The sequence below is a fragment of the Thalassophryne amazonica genome, chromosome 3, assembly GCF_902500255.1.
Source record: "Thalassophryne amazonica chromosome 3, fThaAma1.1, whole genome shotgun sequence".
In the NCBI taxonomy this organism is placed as follows: Eukaryota; Metazoa; Chordata; class Actinopteri; order Batrachoidiformes; family Batrachoididae; genus Thalassophryne; species Thalassophryne amazonica.
This window is the reverse complement of record NC_047105.1, coordinates 65,728,010-65,739,307: the sequence shown is the minus strand read 5'-3', so window position 1 is coordinate 65,739,307 and position 11,298 is coordinate 65,728,010. Positions and strand designations below refer to the sequence as shown.

The window sequence follows — 11,298 nt, the reverse complement described above, 5'->3', positions numbered from 1 at the left end:
CTAAACGTGCACCAACGTTGCGTTATCATGGCGCTACATGGATCATATGCGGCTTGACGTGGCTCATGCGGCGACACGAGACACTTAAGGCTGGACGGGGCTCACTAGAGGCACATGCGAGATACAGAGAGGCACACAGAGGCGCCTTAGTAGTGGATATGTGACAGCTTAAAACGTGGATCATTCTTCAATTAATCGCTGATACACCCATGCGTAGCTCATTATTCATGGATTATTATTCTGTGGGACTGAGGCTTAAATCCATTCCATCATCTGAACTGCTGTATAATGCAGTCACCTTCACTCAAAACACATTTGACTGTTATGAATAACTTAAACCATTTTAATAAAATTATCTCTTAATATTAGCTATATGGCACAACAATGTGTTAATTGGTTGAGAAAATAAACAAAAGCAGCCAAAAACCTGACACAAACTGTCCATCTACTCTTTAGACATCTGATACTTAAAATAAAAACAAACACTATTTTACAGTGTGCTTTACAGAGATGACATAAGCAATACTTGTAGATTACATTAGCACATGTGTTTTTGACATATTTTCTGGACATATTTATACAACTCATTTGTTCAAAGTGCTTTTTTTTTTCTTTTCATTCTAAAAGTTCCTTCTGACAAAATCTCATTTTATAACTCCAAGGGTTGTTTAGTAAGTGAAATACTTGGCAAAGGTAAACAACTCATGAAGATTCTCCTTTCCGGACAACAGTAATAGGGTTCTGAGTTCCAGGCCGAACTGTAAGTGTCATACCGTACTGATGTCTTGATTGAGTTTCATTACTAGGAAGCAGAAAAAAAAAATTAGCAATATGGCTAGATACTCCCATTGTCTTAAACTGTGAAGATTTTATATGTGACCAAGCACTGATGGCCTCACCTCTTGGTACCTTTTGTTGACGATGTTTCTTGATGTTTTGTGTTTACTTTGCCCTCCAACTCATGCATGTCCAAACTTGGAGTTTTGTGTTGTGCAGAGTAAAATTTGTACTGTGGTGGCACTTTGGAGATAACCGAGACCTTGGTGTCTTCATCGGAGAAGGGAGTACCCCAGTCATCAGAGTTAGGCTCGGGGTCTTTCATTGGAACTATTTTATGATCCATTTCCAGCATTTTCTTTTGTAAGATGCTTAGGAGTGTCACCTGACTTGGTGAAAGTTGTGACGGTAATTGGTTAGGGGGTGTCTTGGGCTTGGGCTGGAATGTTGGCTTTGGTTTGATATCTGTGTCAGGAACTGGGAGTTTTGGAGGCGGTGGTGGTGGTTTACTTTTGGGGGGAGAAATAGGATTTACATTTGGTGCCTTTTTCCTGGGAGGGTCAGGTGGAAGGATGGTGGGGGGCGGCTCCATAAACTCATCTAAATAATCAGTATTTGCAAATTCAGGTGGAGGAGGGAGTAACGGCATGATTACCTCTTCTCTATTGTCTTTAGGTTGTGCAAGTTTAGATTTTGCCTCTACATCTTGTTTATTCACAGTTGCGTTGCTTCCCCGTGGAGACGTAACTGCTGTTGTCCCACTAGGCACTGGGCTGTTAGGAGTCACCTCATCCTTTATCAATGTTGTGCTCTTTGATCGTCCTGGAGTTGTACTTATTTCTGTGTCTTCTGTTGGTGTGACATACTTTGGCCTCTCCTTTAGTCCAACCTGCGATGTTGGTGATGTTGAGCTAGACACTGGGTTGACGATAAAGGAATTCGGACTTCTGCTCCTAGGGTGAATACCTGCATGTGACTCATCATTTTTCTTCACTTTGTTGTCCTCTGATGGAATAGATTTGTGTTTTTCTCTTTCCTTGGCAGCCATTAAAAGGGCCAAGGGGGAAGCAGCATCCCGTGTCCCATTGGTTTCATTATTCTTCAGGTTGCGTAACTTACGATCTAACATAGGACTGAACTTCCGACTCTGCCATGGTGATTCTTGGTCTTTGCTGTGGTCAATTTCTAAACTGTCCTGTGTATTGTGTTGTTTATGAAGCTGTGACAATAATTCATCTGATGTCAGGGATGGTTTTTGTAATTCCTGTTTTGCTAAACGTTTCACAGTCTCACCATCCTGGTTTGCCTCAGGTACAGGTGATTGAACAGGCATGTTGGCTTGTAAATTCTCTTTCAGGTCCTGTGTGTCATAGTTGTTTTTATAGACCGGTTTGGATTGTGGAACCACTGGTGGTGAATTCCCATCGATCTGAGAAGGTACTGAAACAGAGTTAAGAGACTGAGAATCCTCCATGAGTAAACGTTGCTTGGGTCTTGTCTCACAGTCATCATATCCACCAAGACCTGAGGGCTTAGGAATATCGTGAGGCTTTGCTGTGTTTTGGGGATTGAAGGTGGATAGTGTAGGGGTCTGTACAGGGTGAGGTGGGACTGGAGTTTGTGGAGGGGTGTCAAAACTGGGGATGGAGGAGAATCTGATGGGCTTCGGAGGTGGAGTCTTTTGACTCTTATGCTGCCTTTCCATGGGCGGCTGTGGTGGGGAAAAATTTGGATGCTCAGGAACGTCTGTTGGTATAGGAGAAATGGGTAAGGATGATGAAGAAGTGGAAGATGTGGAAGGAGGCTTTGGTGGTGCCATAGGCGGAGGTGTTAAGTTAGCCAGATCCTGCTCTTCTAGGGAGGGTGCCAAAGAAGTGACATTTGGAGATGGCTTGGAAGGTGGCTGAAGCATCAACAGGTCTGTACTGTTCAAATCACCCAAAAAATCTGGTGGAGGCAGAACATAATGTGTTGGAGGGGGTGGAGGTGCCACGGAGGGAGGGGGAGGAACAAATATTTCCTCTTCTACAAGGTCGGGCACAGATACAGCAGATCCATTGGGCAACTGTTCTCCACTGACTGTGAAAGAAAAGAACAGGGAGAGCGCTGAGCACCTCAGTGTTCAGTGATGTAGAATACGAGGTCTGTTAGAAAAGTAACAGACCTTATTATTTTATGCAAAAAATATATGGATTTGATTCATATGTTTTTACGTCAGCCAAGCTTGAACGTTCGTGCGCATGCGTGAGTTTTTTCATGTCTGTCGGTTGCGTCATTCGCCTGTGGGCAGGCTTTGAGTGAGCACTGGTCCACCCCCCTCGTAGGATTTTTATTGTCAGGGAAGTGGCGGAATAATATGGGCTTTGCTCCATCAGAATTTTTCAGAAACTGTTAGAGACAGGCAGCTGGAAACCATTCGGAAAATTCATTTCAATCAATCAATCAACTTTTTTCTTATATAGCGCCAAATCACAACAAACAGTTGCCCCAAGGCGCTCCATATTGTAAGGCAAGGCCATACAATAATTATGAAAAACCCCAACGGTCAAAACGACCCCCTATGAGCAAGCACTTGGCCACAGTGGGAAGGAAAAACTCCCTTTTAACAGGAAGAAACCTCCAGCAGAACCAGGCTCAGGGAGGGGCAGTCTTCTGCTGAGACTGGTTGGGGCTGAGGGAAAGAACCAGGAAAAAGACATGCCGAGAAGGGGGGCAGAGATCGATCACTAATGATTAAATGCAGAGTGATGCATACGGAGCAAAAAGAGAAAGAAACAGTGCATCATGGGAACCCCCCCACAGTCTACGTCTAAAGCAACATAACCAAGGGATGGTCCAGGGTCACCCGATCCAGCCCTAACTATAAGCCTTAGCGAAAAGGAAAGTTTTAAGCCTAATCTTAAAAGTAGAGAGGGTATCTGTCTCCCTGATCTGAATTGGGAGCTGGTTCCACAGGAGAGGAGCCTGAAAGCTGAAGGCTCTGCCTCCCATTCTACTCTTACAAACCCTAGGAACCACAAGTAAGCCCGCAGTCTGAGAGCGAAGCGCTCTAATGGGGTAATATGGTACTACGAGGTCCCTAATATAAGATGGGACCTGATTATTCAAAACCTTATAAGTAAGAAGAAGAATTTTAAATTCTATTCTAGAATTAACAGGAAGCCAATGAAGAGAGGCCAACACGGGTGAGATATGCTCTCTCCTGCTAGTCCCCGTCAGTACTCTAGCTGCAGCATTCTGAACCAACTGAAGGCTTTTTAGGGAACTTTTAGGACAACCTGATAATAATGAATTACAATAGTCCAGCCTAGAGGAAATAAATGCATGAATTACTTTTTCAGCATCACTCTGAGACAAGACCTTTCTGATTCTAGAGATATTGCGTAAATGCAAAAAGGCAGTCCTACATATTTGTTTAATATGCGCTTTGAATGACATATCCTGATCAAAAATGACTCCAAGATTTCTCACAGTATTACTAGAGATCAGGGAAATGCCATCCAGAGTAACGATCTGGTTAGACACCATGCTTCTAAGATTTGTGGGGCCAAGTACAATAACTTCAGTTTTATCTGAGTTTAAAAGCAGGAAATTAGAGGTCATCCATGTCTTTATGTCTGTAAGACAATCCTGCAGTTTAGCTAATTGGTGTGTATCCTCTGGCTTCATGGATAGATAAAGCTGGGTATCATCTACGTAACAATGAAAATTTAAGCAATACCGTCTAATAATACTGCCTAAGGGAAGCATGTATAAAGTGAATAAAATTGGTCCTAGCACAGAACCTTGTGGAACTCCATAATTAACTTTAGTCTGTGAAGAAGATTCCCCATTTACATGAACAAACTGTAATCTATTAGACAAATATGATTCAAACCACCGCAGCGCAGTGCCCTTAATACCTATGGCTTTCGGTGAAAATTTTTTGAGCTTCAGAGATTAAGGAGTGTTACTGCCGCTTTAAGGACGGCCCACAATGGCACACGGCGCCGCGATCGACAGGCAGAAACCACCATTTCATTTCTAAACGGATGGCTGTATGGCTCCGGGACCATCGTGTGCAATTTCTTTGGTTATCACAAGAGCTGGACATCAACCATTTTCCAGCAGATTTCACTTTTAACAAGAGATTTTGTCATGGAAAGCCGCGCGGAGGCTTTGCGCGTCACGACGGATTCGCTGATGGAGCGAGACAAAGAACATGTTGTGTGGGCCGCTGAAGAGGAAGTACTGCTGGCCCACCACCACCAGTCGGTGCCCTGCTTGGAGTGCGGGCTTCAAGCATGAGAGGGCACCGAGACAACAGAGAGTGACAGCTGTCACTCATTTACACCAGCTGTCACCAATCACCACCTTCCCTACAAAGGCCGGATTATTACGCCACCTCCTCGCTGAGAAATCAGCTACCGTTAAGCACTCCTCCACTGCCAGAGGGCTCCGTGTGGCAACAGCTCCCCCTGCTGACGAAGCTATGGACACGAGCAGGGCCAAATTAAAATCAAATATCAGACAAAGGAGGCTGGCCCGCGGGGAGTGTTTTTACTGTGGCTCTTGTGAGCACATGTTAAAAGACTGCCCCAAATGATCAAACTCCAACGCCCATCCTTAGGAACTGGGCTAAGGGTGGGCCATAATATGCACACGGGGAAAACCCATAAATCTGCATGAATCCCAGTAACAATCCTGAGTAGCAGATGGGCAAGGGAAGTAGGGCTCCCTCTGGTGGCTCTGCCTTCACCATTGAAGGTGCGAGCACTAGATGGCACTCTACCACCGTTAATTACACATCAGACACAGCCCGTGACCTTGGTTGTGTCTGGGAATCACAGGGAGGAGATCGTGTTTTTTGTGACACCTTCTACCTCCCGAGTGATTTTGGGATTTCCATGGATGGTGAAGCACAATCCCCGGATTGATTGGCCGTCTGGGGTGGTGACACAGTGGAGCGAAACCTGCCACCGGGAGTGTCTTGGATCCTCGGTTCCACCCGGAATCACAGCTAAAGAGGAGGTCAAAGTCCCCCCCAATCTGACGTCGGTGCCCGAGGAGTACCACGATCTTGCTGACGTCTTCAGCAAAGATCTGGCACTCACTCTTCCCCCGCACCGACCGTACGATTGTGCCATCGATTTGATCTCGGGCGCTGAGTACCCATCCAGTACATTGTACAACCTCTCACGTCCGGAACGCAAATCGATGGAGACCTACATCCGGGACTCCTTAGCCGCCGGGTTGATTCGGAACTCCACCTCCCCGATGGGTGCGGGTTTCTTTTTTGTGGGTAAAAAAGACGGCGGACTCCGTCCATGCATTGACTACAGAGGGCTGAACAAGATTACGGTTCGCAATCGATACCCGTTGCCCCTGTTGGATTCGGTGTTCACGCCCCTGCATGGAGCCAAAATATTCACCAAACTAGATCTTAGGAACGCGTACCACCTGGTTCGGATCCGGAAGGGAGACGAATGGAAGACGGCATTTAACACCCCGTTAGGTCACTTTGAGTACCTGGTCATGCCGTTCGGCCTCACTAATACCCCCGCGACGTTCCAAGCATTGGTTAATGACGTCTTGCGGGACTTCCTGCACCGGTTTGTCTTCGTATATCTGGATGATATACTCATCTTTTCTCCGGACCCTGAGACTCATGTCCAGCATGTACGTCAGGTCCTGCAGCGGTTACTAGAGAACCGGTTGTTTGTGAAGGGCGAGAAGTGTGAGTTCCACCGCACGTCTTTGTCCTTCCTGGGGTTCATAATCTCCTCCAACTCCGTCGCCCCGGTCCGGCCAAGGTTGCGGCGGTGAGAGATTGACCCCAACCAACAAGCCGTAGGAAGCTGCAACAGTTCCTCGGCTTTGCAAATTTCTACCGGAGGTTCATTAAAGGTTACAGTCAGGTTGTTAGCCCCCTGACTGCCCTGACCTCCACTAAAGTCCCTTTCACCTGGTCGGATCGGTGCGAAGCCGCGTTTAGGGAGTTGAAACGCCGGTTTTCGTCTGCACCACTTCTGGTGCAGCCTGATCCTACTCGCCAGTTCATAGTGGAGGTGGACGCCTCTGACTCAGGGATAGGAGCCGTGCTGTCCCAGAGCGGGGAGTCCAACAAGGTTCTCCATCCATGTGCCTACTTTTCCCGCAGGTTGACCCCCGCTGAACGCAACTATGACGTGGGCAATCGGGAACTCCTCGTGGTGAAGGAGGCTCTTGAAGAGTGGAGACACCTGTTGGAGGGAGCTACGGTGCCTTTCACGGTTTTCACGGACCATCAGAACCTGGAGTACATCCAGACCGCCAAGCGGCTGAACCCCAGGCAAGCCCGCTGGTCCCTGTTCTTCGGACGCTTTGACTTCCGGATCACCTACCGTCCCGGGACTAGGAACCAACGATCCGACGCACTGTCCCGGGTGCACGAAGAGGAAGCCAAGACCGAGTTGTCAGACCCCATCGAGACCATCGTTCCCGAGTCCACTGTCGTGGCCACCCTCACCTGGGACGTGGGGAAGACCGTCCGGGAGGCCCTGGCAAGGAACCCGGACCCGGGGAACGGTCCTAAGAACAGACTCTACGTCCCACCAGAGGCCAGGGCCGTCTTGGACTTCTGCCACGGATCCAAGTTCTCCTGTCATCCCGGAGTGCGTAGGACCGTGGCAGTGGTCCAGCAGCGCTTCTGGTGGGTGTCACTGGAAGCCGACGTCCGGGACTATGTCCAGGCCTGTACCACCTGTGCTAGGGGCAAGGCGGATCACCATAAGATCAGGGGCCTCCTCCAGCCCCTGCCTGTGCCTCATCGCCCCTGGTCTCACATCGGCCTGGACTTCGTCACGGGCCTCCCGCCGTCCCAGGGCAACACCGTCATCCTCACGATAGTGGACCGGTTCTCCAAGGCGGCCCACTTCATGGCCCTCCCGAAACTCCCGACGGCCCAGGAGACAGCAGACCTCCTGGTCCACCACGTCGTGCATCTGCATGGGATACCATCGGACATCGTTTCGGATCGTGGTCCCCAGTTCTCCTCGCAGGTCTGGAGGAGTTTTTGTAAGGAACTGGGGGCCACCGTGAGTCTCTCGTCCGGGTATCACCCACAGACGAACGGCCAGGCAGAGCGGGCGAACCAGGAGTTGGAGCAGGCCCTCCGCTGCATAACCTCCGCACATCCGGCGGCCTGGAGTGACCATCTGGCCTGGATCGAGTACGCCCACAATAGCCAAGTCTCATCTGCTACCGGCCTCTCCCCTTTTGAGGCGTGTTTGGGGTATCAGCCCCCATTGTTCCCACTTGTGGAGGGAGAGGTCGGGGTCCCCTCGGTCCAGGCCCACCTGCGGAGGTGCCGCCGGGTGTGGCGGACCGCCCGTTCTGCCCTGTTGCAGGCCCGGACGAGGGCTAAGGCCCATGCAGATCGCCGGCGTTCCCCGGCCCCTACATACCAGCCTGGGCAGGAGGTGTGGTTATCAACTAAGGACATCCCACTTCAGGTTGAATCGCAGAAACTCAAAGACTGGTTCATCTGCCCTTTTTCCATAGTCAAGATCCTCAGCCCGGCCGCGGTGAAGCTGAAACTCCCAGCTTCACTGCGGATTCACCCAGTGTTTCACGTCTCCAGATTGAAACTCCAGATGGACTGTTCGTCGGAAGGGCCGGGGTTTTCAATACCTGGTGGACTGGGAGGGGTACAGACCCGAAGAACGCTCCTGGGTGAAGAGGAGCTTCATCCTGGACCCGGCCCTCCTGGCCGATTTCTACCGCCGACACCCGGACAAGCCTGGTCGGGCGCCAGGAGGCGCCCGTTGAGGGGGGGGTCCTGTTGTGTGGGCCGCTGAAGAGGAGGTACTGCTGGCCCACCACCACCAGTCGGCGCCCTGCTTGGAGTGCGGGCTTCAAGCATGAGAGGGCACCGAGACAACAGAGAGTGACAGCTGTCACTCATTTACACCAGCTGTCACCAATCACCACCTTCCCTACAAAGGCCGGATTATTACGCCACCTCCTCGCCGAGAAATCAGCTACCGTTAAGCAGTACCAGGGTCTGCAACAGAAGACGGTGACCACCTGGGGACTCAGGACTTGGCGGCTCCGGTGTTCTTCAGGCCGTTGGTGGTGGAAGCTGTGTGGGTCCCGGCTCTTCGATCGCCAGAGGTCTCCTATCTTCGAGCCTGCCCGCACGTCACCTTGTGTTTAATTGGCATTATATATTTTTGTCTGTATCCAGTTGTGCGTTTCACAACATTAAATTGTTACTCTTTGTCTTATCCATTGTCCGTTCATTTGCGCCCCCTGTTGCGGGTCCGTGTTACGACACCTTTCCCAACAGAACACCTCCGTTTTGGAGTGTCAGAGGACAAGTTGGGACATGCCCAGCTCTCCACAATTTCTCTTATATTCACTCGACTGGTAAGCCACTGAAAGCCCAGATAGGCATGTCCCAACTTGTCCTCTGACACTCCAAAACGGAGGTGTTCTTTGTCTCGCTCCATCAGCGGCTCCATCATGACGCGTGAAGCCTCCGCGTGGCTTTCCATGATAAAATCTCTTGTTAAAAGTGAAATCTGCCGGAAAATGGCTGATGTCCAGCTCTTGTGATAACCAGAAAAATTGCACACGATGGTCCCGGAGCCATACAGCCATCCGTTTAGAAATGAAATGGTTGTTTCTGCCTGTTGATCGCGGCTCGGACCGCGGTGCACCGTGCGGCATTGTGGGCCGTCCTTAAAGCGGTAGTAACACTCCTTAATCTCTGTGAAGCCCAAAACATTTTTACCGAAAGCCAAATGAATTTTCCGAATGGTTTCCAGCTGCCTGTCTCTAACAGTTTCTGAAAAAATTCTGATGGAGCAAAGCCCAAATCATTACGCCATTTCCTCGCAATGAAAAAACGTCGAGAGGGGTGGACCAGTGCTCACTCAAAGCCTGCCCACAGGCGAATGACGCAACCGACAGGCGTGAAAAAACTCACACATGCGCACGAAGGTTCAAGCTTGTCTGACGTAAAAACATATGAATCAAATCCATATATTTTTTGCATAAAATAAAAAGGTCCGTTACTTTTCTAACAGACCTCGTATACAGGCATGGATAGTTCCTGGCTTAAGAATATATATAAAAGAGGTATTTACAACTGCCTGAGAAATGTGTGTGCAAGATACTGTTTAAAAGATTTAACAGACTTGTTAATAATGAAATGAAAGTATGATAGCCACTTATTTCCAAATGTTTTGTCATATTGTAAACATGTCAGCCTTCTTGTATGGCTGCTCTGAGATAAATTTTATTGAGGAACTGCCTGTAGAAACACTTGCTGGGCCAGTTTTGTCAACCCAGTATAATACTGTGCTCAGTCTGTTCTATCTTAATAAAAGCAACAAAAATGCTCTGACTTCAGGCAAGTGTAAATAACTGAATTCTTTGCCTTGCAATTTGAAACTTAAAGTACACATTTGAGGGAGCTAAGCAACTGGCACTCACCTGGACCATTGGTCACTGGACCTTTGGAAGTGGGGAGGAGAGGGACTTTGGGTGTTGGCACAGCAAACCCTTGAAAACTGTCACTTGAAGACTAGAATAGAAAGAACAAACACAACCAGAATGTTGATAATTCAATCTTGCAGATATAAATATAACTGAACTGTTAAAATGTAATAAACTCTTGTTCTTGTTATAGACGCTGCGAAAAGTATTTTGTTTAGTTTTTTGTTTTTTTTCTGTTTCTGGATCACATTCACTTTCAAAGTGAACAAACCACTTATCAGCTTTTGCCGTGCTCCGTGTTCACAGTGTTTGCTCTACTCAGTAATGGTATTATGACACAGCTATTATATGACTTTTCACAACCTTTCAGGTAAAAGGGCTGAATATTAAAGTGTATATATATATATATATATATATACACACACACATGGGTTTTCATGTGACGTATCGGTCACGTGATTTTGCGCCCCACGGCCATTGTGGATTACTGATTACTGATATGCTACGTGCATTTGGCAAACAATTGCAGAAGCTTCAACAATGGTCAACTCTTGTGCTGTCGTCTGTTGTTCAAACAGAGGTGATAAAAATGCGGCAGGTCGCTCATTTTACAGGCTACCAGAAGTTATTGTGCATCAAGCAGTGGTTACAAGCTTTCTAAGCGACACAGAGACCTGGCTCAGCAGAAGAGGCAGAGCAGATCTGAAGGAAGCTTTAATATGGCCCAAACCAAGCAGACCGCCTATAAATCCAAATCCAAAGCCGCACGGAAGAGCGCTCTGGCTACCATTGGTGTGAAGAAGCCTCACTGTTACAGGCCCAGCACCATGGCGCTGAGAGAGATCAGCCGCTACCAGAAATCCACCGAGTTGCTGATCCACAAGCTGCCATACATACATACATAAAAGCATTGTCATAATATTTGTAGTGATTTTCATTAAAATATTGTCTGTTTTCTCTCTTCCTCTCTCTCTCACACACACACACACACACACATGTGCAATTATCAGCCCTGTTAATTACTTTTATTTTTGTTGGTGCTGTAAATAGAGCTGCGGG

At 48.2% G+C, this 11,298-nt stretch overlaps 1 protein-coding gene across 1 annotated transcript; it reads right to left on the bottom strand.

Annotated features, from left to right (window-relative positions):
* Nucleotides 1–261: 261 nt before the first annotated feature.
* On the bottom strand, nt 262–10,984 carry LOC117506917 (proline-rich extensin-like protein EPR1). Its single transcript, XM_034166596.1, has 3 exons — nt 10,237–10,984; nt 900–2,856; nt 262–802 (listed from the first exon to the last, which is right to left on the bottom strand). Exons 2-3 carry the CDS (start codon nt 2,687–2,689, stop codon nt 703–705), a joined length of 1,890 nt encoding a protein of 629 aa, XP_034022487.1. The 5' UTR covers nt 2,690–2,856; nt 10,237–10,984; the 3' UTR covers nt 262–702.
* Between the last annotated feature and the right edge of the window lie 314 nt (nt 10,985–11,298).

What these genes read in the sequence shown, in the direction of transcription:
- LOC117506917 (XM_034166596.1), bottom strand. Translation starts at nt 2,689, where the DNA reads ATGCTTCAGCCACCTTCCAAGCCATCTCCAAATGTCACTTCTTTGGCA. An exon ending in TCAACAAAAGGTACCAAGAG is followed by an intron (nt 803 to 899) that starts GTGAGGCCATCA and finishes TCTGCTTCCTAG; the next exon opens with TAATGAAACTCAATCAAGAC.